Below are 26,052 nucleotides of genomic sequence, written 5' to 3'. Positions count from 1 at the left end.
CTGGATTAAAACCTTATCACTCATTTCCCGTTAATTAACATTTCGTGACTCGTCATTTCTGGGCCTGTCACGTTTCAATCTTTCGAGTGCTTTAACTTCGAAACGCGTGATCGCAGTTCGATGCGGTTTGCTCGAATCAACTTTATTTCAAACCTGGATTAATGCCTTGTTGCAAATAATTTTACAAATTATACCCGATGATCCATTATTTTCCCCCTGTCTGATTTGAACATTTCTAGCTTCATAATATGTTTCGTCATGTCGATGTTTTGTAGGATTTTCGTTATTTTGATTAGAATATTTTATGTTTCCGTTTAATTCTTTAGCGCGATGTGTAATAGATATTTAAAATAATTTGTTTTACCATATATAATATTTTAGTTTAATATTTATTGTTTTTGTTATGCTGCATACGTACAGTGCATTTTAATACCGAAGCACCACGATAATCATAATTTTAATACGTTTGCGCAACGTTTGCGCAACGTTTGCGCAACGTTATATAAATTATTTATATATATTTGAAAACAAGATATAGTTGATATCTTATGTGCGCATGTCACATATGTGAATTATAGGATACGAATAGTGGTATTTTTCATTTTTACTTGATTGATTTACGACCAATGCAAATTATATATACCGCCAGCATTGAACATTAAACTTTTAGATACGCTTCGTCTCTACATTCGACTCTGCAATACATGCTGACAGTCTAGATGTTGGCTGCACTGTACTACACTCGTGCAAACTGGAACCGAACCATTTTCATTACATTCGATTGTACGTTCAGGGAAGTGTGACGTCTTAAATTGACCTAACATTTGTGTGCAATGACTGTTTGTAACTGTTTGAAAAATTATATTCAATTTTAGACTATATTTCTTAAGTTACATGTTATTTTTCTTATGTGTGGACTCGTGAGTACAAAAATGGATACGCAGGAGTTGATTGAAGAACTGACACAAATTTGCATGAAAATGCGCAGTCATCTGAGTAAATTTTCCGAACAGAAGGATAAGAAGGCGGTAGTTCTGAAACATATTAAACGATTCGAAAAGAATGAAGCACACATTCCTGAATTTCCGAAAGGTAATTATGCTATTTAAATAATCGTGTGGAAAATATTGTTTCATTTATGTTTCTGTACACTTATCTTGCTAATATTAATCATTTATGAAGTTAGTTTTTTTATTTTTATTTGTAATAAGCAATTTTTATTTTTATTATAATTTTTATTTTTATTTGTATTAAGCAAGGACGATATAAAACGCATAACAAAATGTTTACTTGCATTTGCGAATACACATATAATAGTTTCATTATTTTAAAGGTTCGGAATGGTTCAATGTATCGGAAGGATTGTCATTCACTCAACATTTGAAAGGAAAAATTGTGCTTTTGGACTTTTTTACATATTGTTGCATTAATTGTATGCATGTTTTGGCTGAATTGGAAGAAATTGAAAAACAATTTTCTATAGAGGATGGTCTTGTTGTGGTAAATATAAAATCTTTCAACAAGAGATTATATAAATATTTGGAGTTCTATATATATTAATAACTTCTTTTTCAGATTGGAGTGCACAGTGCAAAATTTACAAATGAACGTGATTCAAAGAATGTCTTATCTGCTGTGCAGAGATATAATATCAGACATCCTGTGGTAAATGATGTTACATTAAGGATGTGGAATGATATGGGCATAATATGTTGGCCTAGTCTTGTTATATTAGGTACAAAACTGTAAACTGTTTTTACTTTTTTGTTTATAAAGTTTCAATGGTTTATATTTTAAAAGTTGTCAACCATTTATAAATTTGTTTCAGGACCTAATGGCCAACCGTTAGTAGTTCTTGTTGGTGAAGATCATAAGGATGAAATTGTACTGTATACAAAAGTAATGTTAGCATACTTCAAATCCTTAAATCAGATATCAAATCATAATCTTCCAATGAAACCAGCATATCATCTGTTATCATCTCTTAAAGATGGTCTATTATTTCCTGGCAAATTAGCTATTTTCTCCTCTGAGCAAGGAGTAAAGCTTATTATATCAGACAGTGGTAACAGTAGAATCCTGATTACAAATCAGCATGGGGAAATAGAGCATATTATAGGTGGTACCAACCAAGGCTTTGAAGATGGTGATTTTAAAAGTGCTAAATTCAACTCACCTCAAGGTGTTTGTATGCTCGATGATGTGATCTATGTTGCAGATAATAACAATCATGCCATTAGAAAAGTAAGAGAAAACTATTCCTTATTATACTTTATCACATTGATTCTTTCACGTTTTATTCTCAATGTTAATCTTCTTTTTAGATAAATTTGAGTGAGAAAAGTGTATCCACCATAGCTGGTACTGGTTCGCAAAGCCACGATCGTTGTGGCGGAAGAAGCGGTACTAATCAAGATTTGTCATCTCCTTGGGATGTGGCAATATATTATCACGAATATAAGAACACCACTGTTCCGGTCCTATTAATCGCCATAGCAGGCACTCATCAAATTTGGGCATTATTTTTGAAAGATACTATTTGGTGGAAAGAAAAGTAAGACTCGTTATTCATTTATATCTTGTTTATTTGATTGAATGTAATTTTTCGAATTACAACTTTTTACATGCATGATACAAAATCCAACAACTTTATACACTAATATTTCGTACGATATTTACACACACAACGTCGATCCTCTTGTAGTTTAACACAGCTAAAGAGAAAAACTTGATTTTTCATTGTTTTACACAGAAGTTAAATAATACTCGTTGAAAGAAATCGATGTTCTTAATTGAAACTCTTGTATTTTAGAAAATATATGGCAGGCACATGTGCCGCTATTGTTGGAAGCGGCCGGGAAGAAAATCGTAACAACAGTTATCCTCATACTGCTGGGTTGGCACAACCTTCAGGTATTGTGGTTGTTCAAGAATCTAAAGTTGCGTTTCTGGCGGACAGTGAAAGCAGTGCTATTAGATGTTTGCATTTGGACAGTGGTCGTGTATCCGCTGTTTGCGGTGGAGATAAAAATCCAGCGGTTAGTTTGACAACAAATACTCGATCCATTGATTTTATTTACTTATATTACGTAAAAACCAGAATTTCTATTAAAAATATCAGATTCAATATATATCGTAGAATTTACATGCTTTTGGAGATATGGATGGTAAAGAATATTCAGCCAAACTTCAACATCCGTTGGGAATAGCGTGGAATCATTTGGAAAAGCAGATTTACGTAGCCGACACTTATAATCATAAAATTAAAAGTGTGGATGTTGCGACGGGATATTGCAGGACATTGTTTGGCGATAGAAAACCTAATAGCATGTTCTCTGTAAGTATCATTGTTTCTTTCGAGAAAATTGGCTCGTATGAAATTCTCGTGAGCGTTTTAGCTATTAATGTATTGTTTTAGTTCAACGAACCGAGTGATCTTGCTGTTAGTCCGGACGGTAACATTCTTTATGTGGCCGATACCAATAATCATGCTCTCAAAGTTATTAATTTAAAGAGCAAAGAAATTTCAACCGTGAGTATACTTTAATCTTAGAGAATTACATTGAAAATATTATTTTATTTTTATATATTTCTCTCATTTCATATTTTATATCTTGTACATACATATTATATAAAATATTAACATGTTACATTAATATTTATATATTACATATCCTTACATCAATATTAAATATGCCGGTTTCTTTATTCTTTAGATGGTTATTTCATCTAGACGTGATTCCAATAGAAATATTGACAATACATTTATCTTCGATACGACGATTAGTACACGCGGTGGCGAACTAAATATCTCATTTAATATCGTATTTTTAAATGAGATGAAATTAAATATGGATGCACCGCAAAGATGGACTGTATCCTTACCTGCAAATACGGGGACGACGGACACTTTAACAGGTAGACTACCGACTCCTGTGTCGATAAAGTTTCCCGAGGGTGAAGCAGACAATAAATTCAGCGTCGTGTTAAACATAATAGGCTGCACAACGGATACGTGTTTACCAATGAAGTTGTCCGTAATGTTCAATGTACATCGAAGCGCGGACGTGCCAACAATGGTGACCGAAGAGAAAGAACTTGTTATCCAATAAGAATCGTGAATTTAATATATATGGTAAAAAAGTGAATCCAAAGGAACATTGCGCACATATATATATTTATAAATTGTTAAATATTGCCTTGAAATATACGTATACATTTAATGTATACACATGTTTATTGCAAATCGTAATTTTGTCTCATTTATGTAATCTTTCATAGACTGCGAAAAACTTTATATTTGATTTTTACATCATTTTAAATCTTAATATTAATAGCTTTTTCTTTATGGTTTAGTCAAATTGCTTGATAACAATCTTATCATATCCATCCCATGTCAGTGGGCGAATGCCTAGCGAACCTTGTCAGTCTTAAATAATATGATTATATAACTGTAGTACAAAAGAGAACCATCTAGTGCTTTTTAACCGAGATCATACTATATCAGAATCAAACCTTTGCCACCATTTTTCCGTTTCATCTTCTGACGAGATTTGCGGTAAAGTTGCAAAATCAGCTGCTCCCGACTGGAAGTATTCATATAACCGTGCTTGGTGACCAATTGGTGTTGACCAACCTTTTCGGCAATATCTTTCTATCCATACACTTTCTGCCGTTGTTGGAATATCAAGTATCTGTAATTTTTGTGCATTCACTGTGTAAATACCAACTAACAGTAAAATTACACTAATATTATAATTCCTCACTCCGCAATGTAAGTATAATATATATTTTACATAAAAATTGCATTATTGCGTGAGAAATTATAATATTGATATGATGTTACTGTTAATCAGTATTTATTTTATAGAAATATATATATATATAAATGTAATATTTGCATTTTTATCAATATTAATCCTTACTTTTTTGTTATTGCGATACGATAATATACATTTTTTGTCGGAATCAAAAATTCCAGTACCAGTATCATAGCAAAACGGAGGAATAATTTTAGTCGGTTGGTCATTGGTCTTTAATACTTCCTTGGCTGGCCTCAATCCATTTACTATGCATTTATAAAACCTGAAATATTCTTATAATCAGTAACCTAATTATTATCTCAGTTATATAAAGTTAAATATACATGTCAAATTTTTCATGATTCTTATCCTTTTTGAGATTCTTATGTTTCTGAGTATTAGAGAATGCAACATGTTACGATTATTATCTTTTACGTAAAAATTTATTTAATAAAATATAAAAAATATAACATTTATATATATCATTTTGTCATATAGATCGTAGTTTTAATTTGATCGATCGCAGAAGGGGAACTAACCGTCTGTCAGGAAATTTACAATAATTCCATTCATCTTCTTCATATGTTAAACCATCCGCGAACGTATATCGTTTTTCATTTCCCATCTTTCCGCGATTCCAAGTGCCGTCCATTATTTGCCCACGTGGCCAATACATACTTCCATAGCCATGAAGCATACCATCTCGAAATTCTCCCTCCAATATAACGTCTAAAAGATACATAGAGTAAAATTAATTTACATTAAATATATACTGATACATTATAATCTTGACGATTAGTAAATTAGGCTTAAAAGGTTTATAAAAATAATTTGAAATTCGTGACTGACTGTTAAACGTCACATATCTGCCGATGCCTTCCTTGTCAATCGCGTTCCACGTTCCCTCATATTTTCCTCCGCTGACAAATCGAATCTCCCGTAATTTTTCGATCTCATCTTCCTTTTCGTTGTCATCTTGAGCGATTTCTTCTACCGACATGTCGCTTCGTTGTCCTCGTAGTCAAATGTTTTCAAGACGATTTAACTTAATGTGTTTCGCAGACTTTTAAAATCAATACGTAATATGCTTACAGAGTGACTGTGAAAGATATATGCGTAAAATTGCGTAAAATGTTAAAAATCAAATCAAAATTCGATACAGTTTCCTAAATTTTACTTCATGTGTATGTATTCAATCTTTACTATTAACTTCCACGAAGTTGAACTTCGAAAGTTTGAAAAATCATACGAGTGTTTCTCTGATTACCATGCTTTCAGTGTTGCACTTACTTCATTTTTTTTTTCTTTTGACAATAGAATCGATCGAAGATGTAAATTTCTTAAGAGCATCTGAAGGGAGCATTCCTTCACTCATTCATTAACGTTACTTGTAGAAGAAGAAGAAAGATATCGTCATAGCGAGCTTCTGCTCAAAACATCGATATAAATGGAAATGTATTCCGATGGAAATATCTCGAAGGAAGATATGATTCTCTTCCGTGTATAGAATTTACTTCGCGGAGGCCGTGTGGTGCGCGAACAGACACTCTTTGAGTAACCACCGCGGATGTTTAAGACGGATGACTATATGCATGTGGTACAACGCGGTTTATCGCTACTTTATCGTTTAACATCGCCCGGACAGTCGGCTGCGAGTGTAAGAAGGAAGGAGGAGCGCAAACGCGCGAACTGAGCCACCAACCGGGACTTCGTTTATCCTTACAGGATGACCTCGTTGCCTGGTATTCCGGATGATCTCGGCCGATTCATAGTCGGCTCTCGCCTGTGGGACACACAAACGACGTGCAAACCGGGGAAGAAACACACATATAGAGATAAACAGCGAGAGAGAGAGAGAGAGAGAGAGAGAGAGAGAGAGGGAGAGGGAGAAGGAGGGAAGGAGGGAGGGAGAGAGAAAGAGAGAGAGAGAGAGACAAGCGCGTCTCTCGAATTCGAGAGCACGCGAATGTAAAATAGCACAACCGCTCGTGCATCGCGCATTCTTATATCCACCGATACGTAAGTCAATGAGATTTTGGACGACGAGCGCGGTATGTATTCGTAACACGGACAACACAGCGAGGAGACCGTTATGTCTCTCGTATTTCTATGAGAGAGAGAGAGAGAGAGAGAGAGAGAGAGAGAGACCTCATCCTATACTCGGGCCGTATATACTACTGTTATGTGTCGAAAAGTGGTACATTCCGGTATATATGTGCCGAGGAATATTCGCCAAGTTTCGCGCACTCGTGATGCTAACGGCGATGTCCGCGTTTGGAAGCATCGCTTTAAGCAGTGGACAGGTGGATACCTTATCAAGATATCGTCAGACTCGTCTTTGGAGAGTTTCGCATCTCGCACGCGAGTGACATACACGCAAGACGAACCTGACGAATGCGCAGCGGCATTATCGCGATTATCGAGTCGTATCGGCTATCGAGACGGCCGAACCTCGCTTCTTTCCTCGTCTTGCGGAAGTTATCGTATGTGGTTTCCGGCGTGTCGCCGAGAGATGATAGAGATGAATTGCGATTACAGCGCACCGAGTCATCGAAAGTCATCAGTTCGTTATTTCCTGTGTAAAAGTCACCCAAATTTATCTATAACGACGCATCTTATAGCTCTTCTAGACGTTGAGTACTGCAAGAGATAAATAAACCCCCATAAACAAATAAACAAATAAATAAATAATTAAACAAACTTTGCCTATAAGAAATAAAGAGAGACATAAAATGTCCGCCCGCGCGTAAGGTACCACCTGAAGAACCAATTATCCTTTTCTCTCAACCGCCTCGGTGGGAATCAGTCGCGTTAATCGTCGCCGCCGGTTTCAGCGTTAAGCCGACGCAAGTCAAAGGCGCCGCCGAGTGCCGGTCGCCTCGCGCAATTTCGCGTTTACACGCGGTCGCGTCTCTCGAGTGTAACAGCTGCTGACGACCGCGTCACGCGCGCGCGGTGCGTATCGGCTTGACGCGAATACACATTTCCCATTATGATGTAGATTCGTCGCGTTAGCGGACGGCTCGGAAGAGCCGGCGATTACGACGCCAGTCGTCGTCTCTCAGGCCGATGCTCCCTTCGGAGCAACGAATCCAGCTAACGTAATCTGGAATGTCGTGTTAGCTCAGCCGAGCGTGACACCTCTCTGCCGTGCCATCGCCGGAGAATCTCTCACGCACCTGAGAATTCCTCCGTACGTGGTATACCGGCGGGCGGCTCTCCCTCTGCTCGCGATAGATCGTTATCGTGCGTGTCTTCGCAGGATAACGCGCCGCCGTCGAAGACGGACGTCCCATCAGCGACGGGCGAAACGAGCCGGCCTCCGCGGCCTCGAGTCGAAGGCTGGAAAATCCAAATCGGCGCGGTCCCTCCCCGCGCCCTGACGCAGAGGAAGACGGGAGGGGGGGGGGCTCCTTCGTGGCGCGCGTTCGTCGTATCGGCCGGCGGGATCGATCGTGAATGCATCGCACGCGATGTGAAATCGATGGCGGGCGGAAATAGGTCGGATTTGTGGAGTTTAGCGGCGCTCGTTCTCGCGTTCCCCTTTCCCGTGCTACTCCCGGCATCAAATTTGTCGATAGGTAACCGTTGGATAAACCTTAATCCGGCGCGCGGCCGGTACCGTTGTCTTGGTAAACAGTGGGTTACGGATGGACAGTCGTGCAAGTGGGACGGCTGTTTATTAACCCGTGCATGTTCGACGTTCACAGAAAACTTCAGCGGACGTTGTCGCGCGGGAATCGAGAAACGGGTTTCGCCAAGCGCGAAACCGTCTTTCGTCTCGTCTCGTCTCGTCCCGTCTCGTCCTGTCCCGTCTCGTCTCGTCTCGTCTCGTCTCGTCTCGTCTCGCCATGTCCCGTCTCGCAGTGGCCTGCGAGCCGATCGCTGTCAAACCTAAACCTACTCGCTCTCGGTGTGTCTCGATCTTCCTCTCGGCCCGGTTAGGCTCGGCCTAGAACGGAGGCTTCGATAAGACTGCTCGCAGCGATATCGTCGCGTCACGTCGCGGCAATGTCTCTCCTTCGACGAGGAGCTCGATCCTCCTTCCTGAGGAGGGACGACCGAGAGGACGAAAATCTATCTCGGAGCGCCGAGCGAGATCGATCGATCGATTCGCTCATGAATGAGAGTTACGCGTGCCCTTCGCGTGCACGTGCGCGCTCGATTCACAAGGCGACGTTAGACAAAAGTAATCGGACCGCGTTCTTCCTCTTCCTCTTCTTCCCTCGGCATTCCAAAGCCCGTGTTTTCCCGCGGCGTACGCGTGCATGCGTGCGTGCGACCGATCGGTTGCTCATTCTTTCGCAATTTAACGCGTCATACGCGCGACTCGTTCGGTCGATGTACCGTTAATCGCTGTGAAACGTCGGCTGGCTCGCGCGCCACGTTTCGAAAAATATTTATGGCTGCCTCGCTCTCTCTTTCTCACTTTTTCTCGCTGCGCCTCTCCCCGCCGACCTGCTAAGCGTACGATTTGTAGCGGCGCGCCGCGCCGCGCCGGCCGGCGCGGCGTTTCTAACGTTCCTCGCGCTCATCGTCCATCGAGGAGCGCCTTCGTCGTGAAGCGACTGTAAGAAGAAATAAATCAGATCGGCGTGTGAGTCGCAACATCGGCAGGGGAGGGGGGGGGAGTGGGAGAGAAAGGCAGATGTACACGACATCGATAAGAAAAATATAGGAAAGAGAAGAAGATTGCGGAGGAGATCATTAACGTTCTCACAAATCGTCCCGATCGTGTTCGCGAGTCGAGTCGAGTCGAGTCGAGTCGAGTCGAGACGAGCAATTCGCTCGATGTGCGAAAGAATGCGCGCATCTACGTACGCGTACGTACGTACGTAGGTAGGTAGGTAGGTAGGTAGGTAGGTAGGTAGGTGGGTAGGTAAGGTGCACGCGTACGCACGGTCACCTGTTTCCGCGTAATCCACTCCGTCCGCCGACGTCTCTCGCGAGAGAGGTGAGAGAGGCGCGAGAGTCCTTTCTCTGTCTTACCCTTCAGCAGGAGCGTGTCTCCCCTCTCTCCTGATCTCTTCTCTTGCCTCTTGTTCCGCTGCGCTCGTCCCAGCGAAGGATCCTGCCTTGCAGTACGTGTTTATCCAGGGTATAAGACGGCAGAAGCGGACAAGTGGCGCAGGAAGAGAAGCGCGCGCGCGAGTGTCAAGCGGCGGCGATACGGCAGCAAGCGCGGACAAGAGGGAGTGCGCGCGCGAGAAAAGAGCGCGGCGGCTGAAGAAAAGGGAGAGAAGTCGCGCGCGGAGCGAAACACGCTCCGTGTAATTCCTCGAGCTCCGAGGCTGAGGTCGCTACTCCGCGAGGCGAGTCTGACAGCAAGGTCGACCGCAAAAGAGTTTCAACTGCCACACGTCCTTGATCCCTTAACGAAGAAGGGAAGAAGGGAAGAAGGAGAAAGAAAGAGAACGAGGAGCGCGCGGACGGACACGGAGGAAGAACAAGCGAAAGGGGAGGAAGGAGGAGGATCGAGGGAAAGAGAGAGAGAGAGAGAGAGAGAGAGAGAGAGAGAGAGAGAGAGAGAGAGAGAGACAGGGAGAGCAAGGGAGACGAGAGAGAGAGAGAGAGAGAGAAAGAGAGAGAGAGAGAGAGAGAGGAGAGACTAAGCGCGTCCTGAGCTACGGAATCGCGAGCGTCGCCGAAGGATCGTCGACAGCGAGATTCGCCGGACGTTTGTTATCACAGCATTTTCGTCGATGCCGAATCAACCGGTCGCGCATCGATTACGTTAATCGTGGCGTCGAGTCGCGACACCGGTGGTGTGAAGTCTTGGAGCGCGGTCGGCCGGTAACCACGGTGCCGTGTGCAGGCGAGGACTCTGCTTCCCAGCGGGATTAAATGATATTTTCAAGGAGCCCATCCACGTCTGCAAAGTGTGAGTGACCCTTACGAGGGAGATCAGATTATTCGTTTTTGCGCGCTTTTACGTATTGCCTCTCCTCACGATTGCGCGTGCTGCGAAGCTAACGCTCGAGAGAGCTCGAGGCTCGCGCGCCTCGTCGGCTGTGTGTGTCTATGCGCGCCTCTCTATGATTTATACGAAATATATAAGCCGTGTGTTTATCGGGGATCCTATAAATCCACAGCGTCGCCTGCCGGAAACGGGGAAAATTAGTTGCTATTTACGCTTTATAAGCAGACAGAAACGACATGCGCGAATGAACTCTCCGCGACTTTTGCTTCGCGGGCGGTCTATCATTTTATGAACGTATAAAGGAAGAGACGAGAGAGAGAGAGAGAGAGAGAGAGAGAGAGAGAGAGAGAGAGAGAGAGAGAAAGAGAGAGGAAAAACACTAAAAAGACTAAACGCATTTAATATCGGAATTAACAGACGGTGAAGGATGAGCGGTTTGTAATTTCTCACAAAGGTCACTCGAATTTTTATAACGAGATTACTTTGGACGAATATAATGCAAAATTGCGCAACGGTACATTTTGTATTTTTTTTTAACGGACGTCGAGTCGAGCTGAAAGATGCGAATCAACATTTCCGCTCTCGCGCTCTCTCGCATATTTCTTCTTTTCGGAAACCTTCGCCACCTTTCGAGCGCTCCGGTGGAAATGGGACGCACTGATCGCCTAATAGCTTTAGCACAAAGTCGCCGTGTGTGTCGTCATTAACATGTTAATCTCGTATGTATAACGGTTACTGCCTTCCAAATTTCTACGCGAGTGCGTCGCATGTACGTTCGAAAAACCGGTCGCCGAGATCGATGCGTAGCGAGCAGCGAGAAGAAATTGGGAGTTCGGTGACCCATCTTCTCTCCGCCGTATCTCTCTTTCCTCTCTCACGTTTCTCTCTTTTCTTTTTTTTTTCGCACGCCGCGAGTACCGCGTCATTTCGGCCGACAGTTCGTTGTACGTCCCGCGGTTCGTGAACCGCGCCCGAGTGCTCGCTCGTCGATTCACCTTTCTTCGCGAATGCGATTCATCGAGTAGCAACGCTCGTAAAAGCGACGCGACGCGTCGCAACGCGGGAGAGCGCGACAAGCAGAAGCGACACCGGCTATCTTTCTTCTCACAGAGAGTCACAGGAATTTTCTTCTCCGTTTTCAGAAGATCGAAGATTACCATGTTGCCGCAACGATTACGCTGGCTATTGCCGGCACTGATCGTATCTTGGATGCACCTGCAGTTGGCTGCGGCTTCGCCGGTTCACGATGAACGGAGCTCGCACGTGTCCGCGAGCGCGTTCGGACCTAGGTCAGTATCACACGTGGCATTTTTGCCGAGCGAGGCTATCAATTTTCGCGAACGAGCGAGCGTGCAGTGCGCGCGTTAGCGTGATAGAGCGTCAGAGCGATGAGAGGGAATTCAGAGCGGAGAGGGTAACAACACGAAATTAGAGTCGGACGTCGTCGGGGCCTCTTCCCGACGCGAATTAACGGAGCCGGCTGGCGTTCCGAGGAGCGACGTGAGACGGGGGGAAATATATAACAGTATACGAGCAAACAATATTTAGACAGAAATCACGTTGCATGCGGGAGACAAAGCGAGGGATGCGGGAAAGGGGCAGGACGAGAGGAGAGGACAAGGAGAAGCCGGCTCTTATTAAAGAGCGCGCTCGTCGCGATTTAGTTCCCGAGCTGCCGGCATGGTTTCGCCCTCTTAACGAGGAGTCTAATTAACGAGATTATACGCGGCCGCACATTAGCCGTCTCCATTGTTAGCAAATCGGAGTGGATCCACTCGCTAATACCATTGCCGTTACACGTTATTCCTCATCGGGGTGCGTTTACGTAAGAAGTAAAAAGCAGACGAACAATAGTATCGTATCGTCTCGATAGTTCGCGTGCACCGTTCTACTTCGTGAGCTTCTTTGCACGCATGTTTGAGCATCATGCATCGCGTTCGCGTCCACGACGGAAGATTGCAATTTACGCGTGTGCGCTATTTACGCGTGATTTATGTTAGTAATTTACGTAGTCGAGTAACACTGAATTAACAAAAGCTACGCCGTGGCAACACTCCGGACGGACCTCTGTGCGTTTACAGCGTAGCCACTTCGACAATGACACGCCAGGACTACAATAAACGCAGGCATCCTCCGGACGGCAAAAACGACACGCAGTCCGGCCACAAACTGGTCGCATCCCCGGCCGGACTTTTGCGGCCCGACAAGTTTCAGTTTTATACTTACAACGACAAGGGTGATATGATTACGCGGCAGATGACCGTTCAGGAAATTCAAGGTCTCATCGCCGCAGGTGGCGCGGATCACGTCGCGATGGACAGGCAAGAACCTCAAAAAGCCGACGACGTCCTCACCGGTGGCAAAAAGGTTGGTCTGTTCGCCGTATCTTGTCTCTCCATTGTCTTGTCCATTGTCCGTATGTGGCCATCGATGTTTGTGCAGCTTGTAAACTCTGAGAAATATATAAATAACGATATTTCGATTAAGGTGAATCACATAACAATAATTGCAGTTAAGAATAAAATATATACGATATATGTATATATATAATTTTTTTTATTTACTTATAATTTTATTTTTATTCGTTTCTATTTGTATCTTTTTATTATTTTATTTCTTATTTATTCTTTTATAAACTTATAATTCTTCACTACGGAAGATTTCTTTTATATACATAAAATTACTCGTTAAATTTGCTTTTCATTTGCGCTTTATGCGGATGCGATCGTCGTTCGATTTCGCTCACACGAACGAGACAGATTGGCGGAATTAACGGTGATAGAAACGGAGTTTCTGCTTCTTAGAATCGAATTTGGCTCATCAAAAACGGAAATTCCGTCCTCTTCAGACAAAACGCTCGTGCACTGTCACGTAAATTCGACAAATCATTTTTCCCCTAAGTGAAATCACGCGATGCTGGCACCCGCATCGAGCGAGAATGAAAAGTAAATTTAACGAGCGGACGTTAGGTCCAACGAAACGGATAATCGATTACAGAATAACAACGGATGAGAGTTGATTTGTATAATGTAAGAGAGTCCCATTGTGCCCGCAAATTAATTAAGTTGAAGCAAAGGAGCGCGACACACTCGCTGTACAGGCTTGTGTGAAGTGTCTCTCGTATGAGACGAAATTGCTGAAATTCAGGAAAAAGAAACCGAGGCGCGCGCGAATAAGAACGAGCATAAGTAAGAGCTAACGGAACTGTTACGGTTTCGTTTACGGATTTAGTACACTCCACGTGTCGCATTTTAGGTCATGGATGTAGTGCAGAAGGTACAGAACGTGTTGAAGAGCGCGCTCGACAAGCCGCCGATCTTAACTGGCTCGGTGCCGAAGATACCGGAGCACGCTAACGTCGAGTGGAGCAACATCCTGCCTTCCATCCTGTCCGGCGAGGCAGACGCGATTTCCCCGAGCGGCAACGAGCCGCCGCGCAAGTCCACGACGGAGAGGACGGAAGCCGGAAGCGGCATCACGGAATACATATCGCCGGGCGGAAGCGTGTCGGCGGGCATCAAGACGAACGCGACGTCGAGCAATCCCGCGAAGCCGGCGGCGCAGTCGGACGTTCAGACGAGCGCTTACGGCGGCTTCGCCAACAACGTCGGGCACAACGAGAGACCTCAATACATCCATTATCCGCAGCAAACGCCGCCGGCCGGCGCGTTCTCGGAGAAACCGATGATTCCGGTTCCGGTCATCACCCTAACGGAACAGAAACTGTCCACGTTGCAATCCGCCGTTACCGAGAGTCCGGTCTTCCAGATGCTAAGCGTGATCCCGGTAGGGACCACCGAGAGTGCCCATCATCAGCAAGATCAGACCGTGAACCCCACGGCGAATGCCGCGTCTCAGACCGAGGTGGCGAGTCAGACCGAGCATTTTGTGGAGTTGGCTCTGTCGAAGGTACCTGACACCTCGACGTCTTCGCAACCGCCGAGCTCGGCTGCGCAGCTCGTGAACACGCCGAACAGGCAGACTACCGCGGATCATGACGATAAAGCGAGCGTGGGAGCCTCGACAGTCATGTACCTGATGACCACACCAGGCGTATCGACGACCTCCTCCTCAGCTGTCGACATCAAGCAGACTGCGGGCTACAATGGGCCCGGTGAAGCAATGACTAGCGAGGTTTCTTTTCCTTCTTCTTCTTCTTCTTCTTCTTCTTCTTCTTCTTCTTCTTCTTCTTCTTCTTCTTCTGCTTCTGCTTCTGCTTCTCCTCCCTCAAGCACAAATTACGCTGTCGCGGAGACTAAGAACAATACAAAGCCATTCGTTTCGAAGCCCTCATTTGCGCTTGGCGTTTCGAAAGAGCCTGAGGTGAACGGGACGCGCGATGACGAGAAGATAATCTCGCAAACTAATATCGTCACCTCGCAGCCGCTTTCTCACGCATCTGAGGCTCCGAAGCCCGAGGACACGCCGGACGAGACCGTGCTGCACTCGCACTCGCCGTCCACGTTCTCCGTCTCGAAAACTGAGACCTCCACCGTCCCGAACTCGCCAGATACTGATGGTCTCAATACGAGTTTCTCCAGGGTCACTGAGAAGTCGCCCGTCAACTCGATCACTCCGACATACACGAAAGACCACCTTCGACCGACCGAGACCCAGTCTTCAGTCTCGATGGAGCCGTTGCCCACGCAACTGATCGACTCCTTCTCGAGTGTGATGAGCCAGATCTCAGAGGCGAAGCCACCGATACTACCTCTGTCGTCCACGGGCCGGCTGCCAGAGTTGACGATTGTGAACGTCAGCTATGATCAGAGGCACAATGTGTCCGACGATTCGATCAAGGACTCGTTGATCAACGCAGATATTCGATACGACACGCTCACGATGCCTCTCGGCATCCACCAAGAGAAAGTTGAACATGTCGGTTCACAACCGACTGTCCTCACGACCGTCGCCGCGAGACTTCCGCCGCTGAACATTGTCACGCGGATTCCCGGCTTCTCCACCGTTAAATTTACTACTTCCACTCAACGACCCACAGCAATGGCAACGGACAAAGTATCGATCATGAAAGCCGGGATGAACAATGTTTCCTTGCGGCCTTCACACGCAGCTTCGAGCACGACCGAGGCGATGGAGGGCGACGGAGTGGCGGCTAACAACAACGTAGCCGCGACGTCCTCTGCGAATGTTAAATCGACCGACACGACGACCTCGAGATCAACGACCTCAAAGTCGACGACCTCTTCGCCGGTGTGGGTTCAGCTGGAGAAGATTCAGAACGTCTCGCTGGAGAACCTGACTGAAAGTCCTGCGACTCTCGGGACCGTCACTGTCGCTGATGCAATTTTGCAGAAACACACCCCCGACGGAGCTTCTTCTCCTGAGGGATTCTTCTCCTCACCTGTCACTTCTCCGACGCTCGACGCGACCAAGACGCAGTCGTCGACAAGCGCGTTCGTCGACATGAGCACATCCTTGAAGAGACCCACGCCGACCAAGGAGTACTTTGACTACACTCTCATGAATGTAAACTTGAGCGATCCGGTGTCCGCGGTCGATCAAGTATTGAGTATCGCACCGTTGCCGTCCAGCACTCCCACGGTGGAGCAGATCAGTCTACCTGACGATACATCGAGTCTCACGGCTAGTGAGTTGGCCAGCGGGCTCATCGCCGGATTCGCGAGCAGCACGTCCGAAAGGTCGCCCATCGAGGAACTTGGCGGTGGTCCGATTGTTAAAAACGCATCGAGTGCAAGTACAGCAAGACCGACCGTCTTATCGGACCGTGTAACCAAGCCCGTAGGAACCACCCAGGGTGTCACTGAAACGCATAAGCAAACCATGGCGATCAATGTAACAGCTAATCGCCAAGAAGCTGTTACGCAAACATCGACGAGACCAACACTCGTGACGAGCCCGGTGAAAAGCAGCACGGCAGAATCGAGTACGCTTACGAAAGAGCAGGGTCTGACTTGGAATGACAAGAACATCTCAACAACGAGGCCAGCAAAATTGCCGAACGCCAACGAGAGGATTGACGACTCTACAGAAGTACCCTCGTCATTCTTGCTAGGCGACTCAGCGAGCACCGGTAGCTCGAAAGCCGACGTTGGACCGAGCACTGTCGGAGTCGTCACCGCGAGTCCCGAGCGGCTATCGACGGCGAATATCGCCGTTCGCCCATCTAACAAGAATCAAACGCTGCCCCACGCGAGTTCTAATCAGGACAAGAAGGACAACAGAGAGAAGGTGAAGACGACGGAAGCGCCAGTCGTAAGAACAGATGTGGCTTCCGAATCCTCGACTCCTGCGAAAGTCGCGTCGGTCGTGGCTGATGGGGGCGATACCAGAAATAGAAACTCTTCGGTGCACATAGGAGGTGGCTCGAAAGTGGAAACCTCAGGCGAGAAGAATCAGTCCTTCGCGAGTGCCTCGTTGACGACGCAGCAGAGCATCGTCGTTCACCAGAATTTGTCCAGCCACGTGGCTGACTCCGTCAACGACACTAAATCCGAGCTGCACGCCGGCTCAGCCGAGCACCGCAGCAACGTCACGGCAGACGCAGGAGCTGCGAATATTACGTTTAGCAGCGCGAAGCTGCCGGCTGGCAATTCCAGCAGCAGCACGTTGGCGCAGAATGCAAGTCGTGTCAGCAACGCGACGACTCCCGAGAAGATGAAGGGCTCGACCACGCCGATGGCGCCGTATGCCACGACTAAAAATCGCACAACCGTCACGTCTCGACCATTACAAAGTACTAACAAGACCGATCATAATGTTAATTCTTCGACCGTCACTTCTTCGTCGGATCACTCGGCGGTCCAAGAAGCTGTTCACACCGACCGCCCGATTATCAAGGTCGCCACGCAGTCGTCCTCGAGTGGCAACATGGAGAGACCTTCTCGACCGAGTCTGGCTAATGGCACGAATTCGCCGAAGCCTGCCGACAAAACGTCAAGTCCAAGTGACAAAAATATGCCGCCGCAGCGCACGACGCAGAGCACACCGATGGAGAAACCAGTCGCTTCTGAGTCACCGTCGAGGAACACGTCGACGTCGCAGATGAATGAGCAATCGAACAATACGGAGAGCAAGCCCGCGTCCTTGAAGCATTCCGAGAACTCTGCGAAACCGGACGTGACGCGCCCGCCATCACCGATGTCGAACGGTCCGGCCCGCCCGGCCGTCCTGAAGCCCACGGTGAGTCACAAGCCCTTGGAGAAGTCCGACGTCTCGAAGACCGAAGCGAACGTGAACTCGGAGGAGAAATGGACGCTGATATCGCAACAAGTCCCGCCAGCCGTGACGAAATTGCCGAAGCCGTCGAAACCGCTGAAACCGCTGAGGAAGCCGCCGTTCAACCCGAACGAAAGCGACAACGTTCGTGCTCCGGGGGCTGACTCGCAGGCGCATCAGCAGGACGATCCTTCTCAGACGATGCTTCCTCAATCCGTGCTGCCGCTGGACGCGTCCCAGGGCGCGAGCGGCTTGGACGTCACCGTGAAGCACACGAGCGCTGATATCGTCAACTTCGCCAAGCTGTGCAACGAGTTGGCCTTCAACTTCTGGGTGTCCACCAACAAGGGCCTGAGCACCGCTCGGTCGTTGGCTCTGTCGCCATTCGGCATGACCAGTCTGTTGGCGATGATCTTCCTAGGCGCTCGCGGCCCGACGTCCGATCAGATGAACGAGGTGCTCGGCTTGGACGACGTGGCCACGTTCAACCCGCACCTGGTCTTCCAGAACATCACGGACACGGTGAGCCTGGCCAGAGGCCAAGGCATCGCCAATGCCGCCTTCGTCCGTGAGCTGTTCGCTGATAAGATGAAGGTCAGGAAGCTGATGCCCTTCTACAAGGAGCAGGCACAGCAGTTTTACGAGGGTCTCGTGGCTGAGGTGAACTTCGCCACCATCAGCGACCTCGTGCGCAGGCGGACGAATCTGTTGATTAGAAAGCAGACCGGCGGTAGGATCAAGGACTTTGTGAAGACGAACACGGTGCCGCTGAGGTCGCCTTTGGCGGCTCTCTCCGCCAATGTGTTCCAGACTGACTGCAACACCAGCCTGACCAGTTCCGTCGGCAGAGACGGCGAATTGTACTTCGCGGTCTCGCCAGCCGTCAGGCAGAGGAGACTCGTGCCGGTCCCGGCTACCACTTGGCGATCAGGCGTCTTGGCTGGTTACGAGCCCAGTATCGATGCTACCGCGGTCGCCTTGGGGGGCAGCGACAGACTGGTCTCGACGATCTTCGTGTTACCAGGCCAGCAAGGTCACACCGCACCTGGTGACACGTTGGATCGCCTCGAGCAGCGTCTCGTCCGAAGCGCGTTCCGCGACGGCACCTGGAACAAGTTGCTCAAGGTCTTGATACCCAGAAGCGGCTTGGAGCTCCAGGTGCCAAAGTTCAGTCATCGATCTGTCGTGAACGCCACCGCGGCCTTGAAGAGAATGGGCCTCGACGAGCTGTTTTCAGGCAATGCCGACTTCAAGGGTATCAACGGCGTAGGCCACCGTCTCCACTTAGCCGATGTGTTACAGGTAGATGTAGCCAGTAGCTGATAAGAGTTGCCTTGCGCAGCTATTCGCGCGCAATTCTAATTGCGCTCCGGTGATAACGCTGTTTACGATTGATACTTGGCCTGGTTGTAGATGAACTTGTTCAGCACTTGCGGTGACGAGAATATCCTCAGCGGCCGACACCACGTGGAAACGTACCCAGGGAGCCCGTTGAGACGGCGAGTCGAGGACATCGACGGCGGTCTCGGTCATGTCACCGAGGACGACGTGTCATCGTCGCAGGAGGAGCACACAAGCTCGCTCCACGCGGGCCGACTTCCCAGGGAGAAGAGGCAGATCTCCACGACGTCGGAAAGACCGAGGTTGAAGCTCGACAGGCCCTTCTTGTACTTCGTCCGACACAATCCTTCCGGCATAATACTGCACATGGGACGCTTCAATCCCCGATTACTGCCTTAACTCAGAGGAAGTCTCACACGCGGGCAAATCTTGTTACTGAATGCCATCGATTCGAATGTTTCCCGTTTCTTCTATCTGACCTACCCTCTTACACGTATCTATGAAAATTCATCTCTCCAGTAATAATCGGTTAGGTAATTCTGCTCAAACGGATCTGTCTCTCTACACAGATCAGCACAGATCAGCAGTGCGCGATCACACACGTGGCGCACGTGTCGCGGCCCGCTGAGCCCGTTTGAGCAGCGGAAGGTATAGGATGTAACGCTGTCTCGCGGCGAGTTTTAGAAAATTTGTATACAATTCCGCTTAGAATTAGGTGCTACGTATTAGCTTTCTCCCGATGTCATTGCTTAGAGATAAGGAATCAGCGCGATACCGTCCGTCCCGTGCTAATTGCTAATTATAACGCGAAGCGAATCCATGACATCGACATCGTCGTATTATCTTATGGTATACACTAGGGAGTGGTAAAATAAATAACAGACTGAAAACGGGCGGGAAAAGAAAGCAGTGCGAAAGGGGAAGCGAGGGAGAAAGAAAGAGAAAGATCTTAATCGCGGTCCAAATGATCATTATTTCTTTTCACGCAAGAGCAAAATATATAAACGACGATTGATGCGATCAACCGCGGGCGAGTTAAACACGAGTTTGTATCGAGTGTCGATAATCTATTTGGACCCTGATTGACATTACGTATCGACAGTTGTGATATGAATGAGCATGGAATTTTTGTACATTTCGTAGAATTATGTAATCTTTGCTCGGATACGCGCGTCAGCTGCCGCACATGACGTCAAATTGAAAATCGTTGGCTATGTATCTCAGTCAAGTGTCGAATTAATGACGCGTTGAATAAATATTACATTCTCCTTCCACCTCTCGGTTTTCACAAGACGATTTGAGTATGTTGCGTTTGGGCATTACAATATGTACAGTCGATGGATCGGAGAGAGGTTGCGACGCTTTTACCTGAGAAAGTCTCGCAACGCGTCCCGCATCTAACAAGAAAGCATGTCTGTTGAGAATCATCGAGAAGAAAATTCTCCCGTTCGATATTGAGTTCGCTATTGAGAAAATCATTGAGATAAAGGTATTGCAACTTTTCATCTCGCTGACTGTACGGACTGTTAAGCTAAGAAAGAATTACGTGGTACGTTTGCTCTCGATACGGCACGGACGCTTTTTCGATGCAATTCGGAATGCAGCCAATTCGCTTCGACAGAATCTGTTTTTTTTAAATAATATCCGGAAATTAAATTTCCATATCTCTCGCGGTTGCGTTCCGAGGTGTATTATTGAGAAAAATGTTCAAGCCGCCTTGAAACTAAGCGTGCGACGCAATTAATGCAAACACGGACGTAAAGTATTTGACACATTTTTTTTCTAACGGAAGAATTTGTTCTTGAGAAATTCTCAGAAGGTAGGGAGAGAGAGAGAGAGAGAAAAATTTTCTTATTAATAATAAATACTTACTATTATTTATTATTAAATGCGTTCCGGAGTGTATCGAGATAAGAAATTGTATCAACCTTGATGTCCGCGATCGCGTGCTGATATCGTATAACATATACATGTACACACACATACATCCTATCTATATAATATGAACAATAGCTTTTTTCTTCAAAAATTCGAAACCCCCCTAAACTTGATACGATAAGATAATTCCTGTCATCGTGTCGATATTTCAGATTTATCACAGCTATTATGACGAAGTACATTACGCTCCTCCTGCTTGGAAATGAACTTTTAACAATCTTTGACGAATTACCGACCCAGCTCGCGTAAATTTAGACGCGATTAAATTTTCCGCGATTGTACTTCGAACTCGACAACTTAGTGTACTTCGAACTCAACCTGTTGTATCATCGTGTTGTTGGTAGAATTCGCTACTTGTTGCTCGCTGTGCACACTTTACTCGATAACGTCATATTTGGCGGTGTTTTCATCATACGGACACACACACACACACACACACACACACACATATGTACGTACAATTCGCAACACGATACCACAACGGTGTCGCATATCTCACTCGAAGATTTTTACTATCTTAGACTAATCACATAATCGTCGTTATCTGCTTCAAAAACGATGCATACCATTGGTAGACGATAAGTGCACCGAGACCGGTGGTGGGGATTCTTTGTAAATTCATCGTGCAGCCGCCGTAAAATTGTCGTCGTTAAAGCACGGCAGAAGCCGTGTCGCTTCTTATATTTCGACAGTGACGGCGCGACCAGTGAAACCGTGAGCTTGCCCGGATAATTTCGTTTGTGTGTAACTTTGTATGAGGAATAAAACGCGAGAGAGTGTTTCCCTCCGGTGAAGTATATTGCCGACGCACGTGGTGATCGAGTCGCGTGACACATGTGAAACACATCGGTCTAAAGTAAGGTACACAGCTAAGCTGACGAGCATCCTTTATTCGCGTGCACAAAAGCGACACGAAGCGATACGACGAAGTGGTCTGCAAAAGATCTCAGCATACATCTGAGGTACGTACGCGAAAAATTCAAACATTCTTCGGACGCATCTCGGTGCGATTCTGCCTCGCTAAGACAGTTTTCTCATGCATTCTTGAAAATCACTCCTTCTCTTCTCTTTTTGCACATTTTTATTCCACGAACCGTCAAGAATATATTCCTACAATATTATATTAATATTAACGCAAAATTAATATTAACGCTTCTTTTCCAGAAGAGAAGTTCTGAAGATGGAATCGTATAGTTTAATTTTTTTTTTTTTTAATTAGTTTATTCTATCTTTCCGAACATGTTTTTTTCTTCTGGAAATACATTTCTGCTGTCGGTATTTGGCTTTTCTCGGGAAATAATTAAGTGATGATGTTAAAATTTGGAGAAATTATTTTTTAAATGTTTCTTTACTAACATGTGGCAGCAATTTTCAGTTAATGAAAATTTGTTTCCAAGGTCGTTACAAAAAGGTCGTTTGAAGTTAGAAAAGTAAAACTGAAAATTTGTCTCGTTTTACTAATTTTTCAAAAATCCAATTTCAAATCATATATATATATATATATCTTTGTAATCTGTACTTTTTCTTTATCCTACTTCTCACAAATCAGTAAAACTTTACACTAATCGCATTAAGTTTGTTTGCATAAAATTTTATGTAAATTAATTTTTTTCGCCTGATGCATGAAAAAATTTCCTCAACCTCGTTTAAATTTGTCAGCAATCATAATGATATCTCCAACGTCGTTAATAAATGTGATCGTGTTTGTTGGACTTAAGGCGATTGATTCCGTTCTTTAATTAATGTGTTGTTTTTAGCTCTCGCGTCACACATTGGAATTTCGTTGATCGGGCAACTGTCAGATTCAACGAGTATTATTAAACATACTATCTCTGCATAAACTCGACGTTTAAGAAATTGGTTGTGCAGTTTTCGTGTCAGTGTATGCTCGCATATTCGTCTCGGACGCTTGATGAGGCGAATCGTCTATCTTTCAAGATCAGACCAAAAGCAGCCGGGTAAGTGATGGATCGCCAATAAATTTAAATGTACTCGCAAGACTCAATTTACATATATTTATACATACAATATTTTTCGGTTTTCATTATACAACGTTAATATAATTTGCAGACGACGAGCACGATGCTTCGCGAATGTGCGATGCGATAATAAAAACAACCGATAGATTCGGATCAGGACGATTGGGCAGCAATTAGCGTATCGCCCTGATAATTTGATCGTACTTCTGAGAAATCGCCGAAGCGAACGAAAAGGACACATATCGGACACAGTATGGAAGGTAAGTTTCTTTCTGCATTCTCTCTTTCTCTCAATCATTCGTAAACAATAGATGTATCAGTGTATTGTTCACTACCGTGTCCATGATATTCGTAATCATAGATAAGTATACCGTTGCCGATAAGTAAATAAAATTAATAACGCTGATCTGTTTGACCTGGGAGGATAAATTTTATCTTGGGTCGCCCGTAATATCCAAGGATGTTGTTCTTCCTCCTATTGGTACGTATGGTGCCTTAGTAAATAATCAAATAACGCGTGACAATTTTCGCTCACTTTGTACAATCGATACGATATCGAAGCTTCCAATCTCGATGAAACAATTATCAGCATTCTTTTATCCTCTGACGAACAAATAATAACGATCGAGTGACGCCGTTGACGGACCACGCGCTTGTTTGTCGAGTTGAAGTAATGAAAAGAAAAAAAAAAAAGAAAAAGAAAAAGGAAGAGGGCGGCGTTGCGGAGGAGAAAATAAGAAACGTGTCTCGAGTAATACGTTTTACCTTGAATGCAGGCGATATCTACTGCGCAATGTGCGTATGCCTAATCGGATGTATTCAGGATGCAGATTGCTCCGGCCGCACGTTGGCTACTCTCTTGGTTGCTTGGGTGGCGACCTTAATGGTGACTTCGATATTACTGCAATGGGAGTACATGTGGATCGTACTGACGTTTCTGACCATACTGTTCCTCCTAATCTGCGCCTGTATGGCCTACAATATAAAGAAGACTCACATGAGGACTTGGCTCAACGAGCACCAAAGAGCGACGAGTGAGACAGAAAGAGAAAGAGAACGGGAGAGAAGGCCTGTCTGGACTATCTCTAACGGGTTAACGACCGACGATTGCAGAGAGGTATCAACTGGTTTGCATTGGGACGGATTCCCGAGCATCTTGCAGCCATTGTTCTCTCGCGTTCAGTCCGATTGTAAAATAAACAATACACCGAGATCGACCGAGTCAAATGCCGCGAGTGGCAGCGAAACGTCGATGAAGGAATGTTTCAAAGAGACTGACGCGTCAAACGAAAATGTTCGCGCACTTTTGTCACAGTGGAACATGGCGCGATATTCCGTGCGCGATGCTCCTACATGCTTTCCTGTCGTTTGTTCCTTAAAATTTCAAATTTGGCTTTCGGCTACCGTCGCTCGCTCTCTCTTACATCGCCTTTGATCATTTTTAGTCGGTTTTTAAAATCGTTTTTTCACCTCCCGTTGCTCGATCGTGTTTGCTTCGATTAACGTGTACACATTCGCTTGATGGTGTCTCGATCGAGCAACCTTTACATCTGCGATACTCTCTGCTTCTTCACAGGCGGAATCTCGACGAATTGTGGATCTACCACCATCGTACTCGTCCGTAGTATTCAGCATGCAACCTACGTCGGGATCTTTACGCCCGTCGTTAATCACCGGCAATTCACCCGCCGATGCCAAAGCCGAAGACCCACCGCCGTATTCGAGCATGATGGCCATCACCGACACGTCTGGTCGAATTACGGAAGCTGCGAACGGACCGAGCACGGAATCCTCCGCGTCCGCGACGAAGAACAATATCGTTTCCATTGACATCTCGAATGCAAGAGACGCGCACGACTGACGATTAGTACTTAGAGCGTTACTCATTATTTCTTATCAGTGCGTGAATACTGTTTTACGCAAGAGGATACTAAAATCAGTACCGAAAAATAGCAAGTTGAGAAACATGCAGGAGTAATGTTACGATAATAATGTCTTACGAAACATTGATATTTCTACCTGGTCCGCTGCATTATAAATGTATCGCATAAGTATACTTTACCGTATCACAACACCATATTATTGCATCATAAACATGTCATAATAAGACGTTCGACTGACGATTTGTACTTAGGGCGTTATTAGTCATTCGTTATTAACGCGCGTATTTTGCTTTATAGAGAAAAACGGCCAAATCAGTATCGAAAAATAATACTATAAAATATCATAAATATAAATATGCTATAAACTGACTCTTAATACAACATGGCTTTCATTTGAAACCTTTGTAATAGCACCTTTCCGAAATGTTAGCAAATATTGGCAGGTTAGCGGCAAATTTAATTAGAATACAGTGACAGATTCATATATATAGCTATCTCTGTTTGTATTAAGCTTGACAGAGCATATTGACATAACTTGACAACGGATTGGCGTCAATATAGAAATCGATTAGATCTGCTATATGTCCCACTTAAATACATTTAGACAGTTATGGAGCGACAATTCTGCTCGGTTTCCGCCGTCAACCTGCCAACAGATTCCGCCGTGTACTTCTTAAGCAAGACACCGACGAAACTGTATTCAGGTCTGGCTATCTTGATCTCAAGTCTTAAAATAAAAGGAAGTGTTACTTGACCTTTAAGAAGTTAACGAGAAGAAAGCCTCGATCAGGAGACGATTCGTCGGAATACTGATACGACCGAAAAGCTCACCTCACCTCTCTACCCCGAAGATAGACGTTGATCAAACACGCTCACTGCAGTACCGACCGTTCCCGATCGTCGTTCCCGATGATTATGCCTTACCGACAGTAGATAACCGCAGTTCCCGTTAACGGGTCCTACGAGCAAGATTAAAGCTTCCTAGGTGACGT

The 26,052-nt window shown here is 45.6% G+C and overlaps 4 protein-coding genes across 5 annotated transcripts; 3 read left to right on the top strand and 1 right to left on the bottom strand.

Annotated features, from left to right (window-relative positions):
• The first annotated feature begins 679 nt into the window (after positions 1 to 679).
• LOC105185853 (NHL repeat-containing protein 2) lies at positions 680 to 4,252 on the top strand. 2 transcript variants are annotated; one of them, XM_011145674.3, is made up of 10 exons: positions 680 to 1,092; positions 1,334 to 1,500; positions 1,576 to 1,735; positions 1,829 to 2,244; positions 2,325 to 2,554; positions 2,813 to 3,038; positions 3,140 to 3,337; positions 3,419 to 3,532; positions 3,717 to 3,918; positions 4,000 to 4,168. In XM_011145674.3, exons 1-10 carry the CDS (start codon positions 909 to 911, stop codon positions 4,110 to 4,112), a joined length of 2,010 nt encoding a protein of 669 aa, XP_011143976.1. In that variant the 5' UTR covers positions 680 to 908; the 3' UTR covers positions 4,113 to 4,168. The 2 variants fall into 2 exon arrangements, with proteins under 2 accessions (XP_011143976.1, XP_011143975.1); XM_011145673.3 differs by having other exon boundaries at positions 682 to 1,092; positions 3,717 to 4,252.
• LOC105185854 (MORN repeat-containing protein 5) lies at positions 4,203 to 13,111 on the bottom strand. The gene is made up of 6 exons (XM_025303192.1): positions 12,949 to 13,111; positions 5,652 to 6,585; positions 5,342 to 5,531; positions 4,926 to 5,085; positions 4,516 to 4,694; positions 4,203 to 4,429 (listed from the first exon to the last, which is right to left on the bottom strand). Exons 2-6 carry the CDS (start codon positions 5,800 to 5,802, stop codon positions 4,381 to 4,383), a joined length of 729 nt encoding a protein of 242 aa, XP_025158977.1. The 5' UTR covers positions 5,803 to 6,585; positions 12,949 to 13,111; the 3' UTR covers positions 4,203 to 4,380.
• LOC105185855 (serine-rich adhesin for platelets) lies at positions 10,375 to 23,405 on the top strand. Its single transcript, XM_011145676.2, has 7 exons — positions 10,375 to 10,683; positions 11,865 to 12,011; positions 12,804 to 13,089; positions 13,978 to 19,221; positions 19,333 to 22,160; positions 22,956 to 23,156; positions 23,269 to 23,405. The coding sequence occupies exons 2-5, from the start codon at positions 11,881 to 11,883 to the stop codon at positions 19,657 to 19,659; spliced, it is 5,988 nt and encodes a 1,995-aa protein (XP_011143978.2). The 5' UTR covers positions 10,375 to 10,683; positions 11,865 to 11,880; the 3' UTR covers positions 19,660 to 22,160; positions 22,956 to 23,156; positions 23,269 to 23,405.
• A 285-nt stretch (positions 23,406 to 23,690) lies between these two features.
• Positions 23,691 to 25,241, top strand: LOC105185856 (uncharacterized). Its single transcript, XM_025303191.1, has 2 exons — positions 23,691 to 24,294; positions 24,754 to 25,241. Exons 1-2 carry the CDS (start codon positions 23,851 to 23,853, stop codon positions 25,036 to 25,038), a joined length of 729 nt encoding a protein of 242 aa, XP_025158976.1. The 5' UTR covers positions 23,691 to 23,850; the 3' UTR covers positions 25,039 to 25,241.
• Positions 25,242 to 26,052: the final 811 nt, after the last annotated feature.

Source organism: Harpegnathos saltator, unplaced genomic scaffold (genome assembly GCF_003227715.2).
Source record: "Harpegnathos saltator strain DR-91 unplaced genomic scaffold, Hsal_v8.6 scaffold536, whole genome shotgun sequence".
NCBI classification, from domain to species: domain Eukaryota; kingdom Metazoa; phylum Arthropoda; class Insecta; order Hymenoptera; family Formicidae; genus Harpegnathos; species Harpegnathos saltator.
The sequence above is the reverse complement of the archived record's forward strand: the minus strand, read 5'-3'. Positions and strand labels throughout refer to the sequence as shown.

What these genes read in the sequence shown, in the direction of transcription:
- LOC105185856 (XM_025303191.1), top strand. Translation starts at nt 23,851, where the DNA reads ATGAAAAGAAAAAAAAAAAAGAAAAAGAAAAAGGAAGAGGGCGGCGTT. An exon ending in CGACCGACGATTGCAGAGAG is followed by an intron (nt 24,295 to 24,753) that starts GTATCAACTGGT and finishes GCTTCTTCACAG; the next exon opens with GCGGAATCTCGACGAATTGT.
- LOC105185854 (XM_025303192.1), bottom strand. Translation starts at nt 5,802, where the DNA reads ATGTCGGTAGAAGAAATCGCTCAAGATGACAACGAAAAGGAAGATGAG. An exon ending in CAGATATGTGACGTTTAACA is followed by an intron (nt 5,532 to 5,651) that starts GTCAGTCACGAA and finishes TGTATCTTTTAG; the next exon opens with ACGTTATATTGGAGGGAGAA. An exon ending in TGTAAATTTCCTGACAGACG is followed by an intron (nt 5,086 to 5,341) that starts GTTAGTTCCCCT and finishes AGAATATTTCAG; the next exon opens with GTTTTATAAATGCATAGTAA.
- LOC105185855 (XM_011145676.2), top strand. Translation starts at nt 11,881, where the DNA reads ATGTTGCCGCAACGATTACGCTGGCTATTGCCGGCACTGATCGTATCT. An exon ending in TCCTCACCGGTGGCAAAAAG is followed by an intron (nt 13,090 to 13,977) that starts GTTGGTCTGTTC and finishes GTCGCATTTTAG; the next exon opens with GTCATGGATGTAGTGCAGAA. An exon ending in ACTTAGCCGATGTGTTACAG is followed by an intron (nt 19,222 to 19,332) that starts GTAGATGTAGCC and finishes GCCTGGTTGTAG; the next exon opens with ATGAACTTGTTCAGCACTTG.
- LOC105185853 (XM_011145673.3), top strand. Translation starts at nt 909, where the DNA reads ATGTGTGGACTCGTGAGTACAAAAATGGATACGCAGGAGTTGATTGAA. An exon ending in ACAATCATGCCATTAGAAAA is followed by an intron (nt 2,245 to 2,324) that starts GTAAGAGAAAAC and finishes TCTTCTTTTTAG; the next exon opens with ATAAATTTGAGTGAGAAAAG. An exon ending in GTGGAGATAAAAATCCAGCG is followed by an intron (nt 3,039 to 3,139) that starts GTTAGTTTGACA and finishes TATATATCGTAG; the next exon opens with AATTTACATGCTTTTGGAGA.